Source organism: Panicum virgatum, chromosome 3N (genome assembly GCF_016808335.1).
Source record: "Panicum virgatum strain AP13 chromosome 3N, P.virgatum_v5, whole genome shotgun sequence".
Taxonomy (NCBI): Eukaryota; Viridiplantae; Streptophyta; class Magnoliopsida; order Poales; family Poaceae; genus Panicum; species Panicum virgatum.
Window position 1 is genome coordinate 51,966,112 of NC_053147.1, and position 3,019 is coordinate 51,969,130.

At 43.3% G+C, this 3,019-nt stretch overlaps 1 protein-coding gene across 1 annotated transcript; it reads left to right on the top strand.

The window, feature by feature from the left end:
- The first annotated feature begins 1,957 nt into the window (after positions 1 to 1,957).
- LOC120664203 lies at positions 1,958 to 2,794 on the top strand. The gene is made up of 2 exons (XM_039943274.1): positions 1,958 to 2,472; positions 2,600 to 2,794. Exons 1-2 carry the CDS (start codon positions 1,998 to 2,000, stop codon positions 2,728 to 2,730), a joined length of 606 nt encoding a protein of 201 aa, XP_039799208.1. The 5' UTR covers positions 1,958 to 1,997; the 3' UTR covers positions 2,731 to 2,794.
- The last annotated feature ends 225 nt before the right edge of the window (positions 2,795 to 3,019 follow it).

The following is a 3,019-nucleotide window of genomic DNA, read 5'->3' on the forward strand; positions in this document are numbered from 1 at the left end:
TAATAACATTAGTAAGAGATATTGTTAACGTCCGTTACCAATAACGAGTTAATGATAATGGACGTTTGTGTTGCCATGTCGGGTGCTACTTATTAGTAATGGGCTTAAACAATAGCTGTTATTTTTAACTCTTCTTGTAACGGGCATCAAATGCCCATTACCAATACCACATTACCTAAAATATGTTTTCATCATCACAAGAAGATTGCCATGCTTGTTGTCTTTAGATGGAGTGAATATCTAACATGGAGATTTATGCTAAAAAACTGGTGTTTAGCACCAAAGTGAGGTCTAATAACCATTTTGTAGCTCAAATACCCTATTGCTCCTAGTTTCAAGGGAGCAAAAAAATTGTTTTAGACTTCGGCGAAAGTTTAGGGATCAAGGTGTAAGGATTGTGTGGACTACAATAAAATCCATAACAGTTCAAACATTGTAATCTATTTTCTCTTGGTTGAGTTATATCCCTCCTATGTTTCCTCAATGCGAGGTTTTTAACGAGGCAGCATGCATATGCAATAGATGCAAGATACTCTATATATGTATTTTTTCTCATTAGCATTTTCTCCCACCGGTATCCAAAAGGATAATCATAGTATTAGAATAAATGTTAAAAAGAGAAGCGCACGCAAGACACGAAATCTAATAATTTTTTGCATGTTAAGGCGATTTCATCAGGTAACGCACATTTTTTCTATAAACTTTTGTCTATAAACCTGTACAAAGTTAGTGCAACAAATAAAAAGCTAAAGTGAACAACAGAGACAATATGTGAAGCGTGAATCAAAGAGCGTATATATTTTGCTTTTTTGTTATAATCAACATGAAAGAGTTATTCTTATATTAACAAATACTAGTCTATCAACCCGTGCTTCCACATGAACTAATTAGAACCGATAGTCTTATCTCTTCTATCACACAAGAATACATGGTGACACTTAGCTGAGTAGTTTTTTTATATAAATAATACGTAAATAATATACTAATAATGATAGAAATATTAATTTAGAGGTGCCTTTTAATATTTTGTTATAATTATATAATTTAGATTCAGATTTAGGGGTTACTTTAACTTTCAATATAACAAAGTTGGATAATTTGTATGCAAATTTAGGGGTTATTTGCATTAATTTTTATAATGGCATAGGAGGGTAATTTACACTAAGATTAGAGGGTTACCTTAGATTTTTTTTATAATGGCAGACGTGGGTAATTTAGATACATGTTTAGGGATTACTTTAATCTATTTTCATAATGACGGATATGGGTAATTTAATAGAAAGATAATAGATCTAATGATTATTATGATCAGAGTTGTTGGATGAATGGGCAAATGTTTCTAATTTTTGGGAGAAATTTGAGGATTTCTCTATTTTTGAGAGTGTCCATCTAGTCTATGATTCTAGATGGCTTCGTATAAAATCTTCAAATGAGCCTCCAATTAATAACAGTAAGTTACAAGTGCAAACACACTCCACTCTCACTGGGCGCAATGCATTCGCATCATTGGACCAGTTCCACACGGCCGTTCGTTCACACACCTTGTGGCGGTGCTGAACGCCGTCGACCAAGCATTGCCACATGACCAATTCCGCTCATGCGTCTCCGGTAACAGAGACGAGAGGAGCGACCATCCCTTTGTCCGAAGTGAAGTCTCCTCATCACGACTTCACGAGTGAGCCCATCCCCATCCCGATGAATAGCCTCCTCGTACGTGCCCTGGGCTCCGAGGAACCTGGAAATGGTCATCTCCGACTCTCCGTACGGATCGCAACGTTCCTGGCACCCAAATCTTTTTGTGGGCAATTCCTGAGCATCCTCTTCCTAGGAAGAAATGTTACCAGATCAACCTCCAGCGTGTGCGTTCCCACCAGCATCAGGAAGCGCGCAAAAGGACGAGATGGGAGAGACGGATCGTCGTCGTCCACGCATCGCCGCCGTGCGTATAAATCTGCAGCTGCGCGCAGCAAGAGCGAAACCAAGAGCGCTCGTTGGAAATGGCGGGCGGCGGCGGCGACAACTCATCCTGGCCGATGGCCCTCCGGAGCGCGGCCCACCCCCAGCACGAGCTGGTCTACCAACTCCGCCGCAACCGCTGCGACCTCTGCGGCGGCACCATCTCCGGCGAGTTCGGATACCGCTGCGACGCCTGCAACTTCGACGCCCACGGCGGCTGCCTCCGGCCGGACGCCCGGACCCAGGCCCGGACCGCGCTGCCGGCGCTGCCCATGCCCAGGCCGAACTCTTCAAGCTACGCCGCCCCAGCGCCGCCGCCGCACCACCACCAGTGGGGCCACGCCCCTGCGCTTCCCGCACCGGCGCGGCCGAAGACACAGGTCAATCTGTCCTTGTCCGGCCCCTTGAGCTTGCACCAGCACCACCACCAGCAAAACTCGGGTGCCAATCCTCCCCTCATGCCCCATAACTATCCTGCGGCGCAGCACAACTATGGTTATTACGGGAACGGAGCAGGTTTTGATCACCAGAACATATTATTCCTGACTCCTGTTTTCCTCGATATGGAATTTGGTGATCGATTATTTCGATTTTGACTGTTTTTCATCTCGTTTTTAATTTGCATGTTTTCACGAACTAGTAGATCCCGGCGTCCCGGTGAGCTACAACCATCAGCAGCAGCAACAAGGCTACCCGGCCACCAACAGCCATGGAGGCAAGTGCTGTTCCATGAACCATCTCACACCCTATTTGTATTTGCAGTTACTTTATTGATCTGGATTAGTTTAGCAAATTAGTAATTTCATATGCTAAATGCTTCACACATATCATGTATGCTATGTGTTGAAATTACTGTAAAATCGTCTAAACTCTAGGCCCCTATGTACCATTTGGTACATGTGGCATCTTGCAGAGTACATATTTAATATAATTAAGTATATATTGCTAATTGTTTCTTCTTAAATTTGCTTCAGGTACATGGATGACTACAATGGAGATGCGGATGACTACTACGACGATGCGAGGGATGATTGAAGCGCATCTAGGCCGATAGATGCTAATG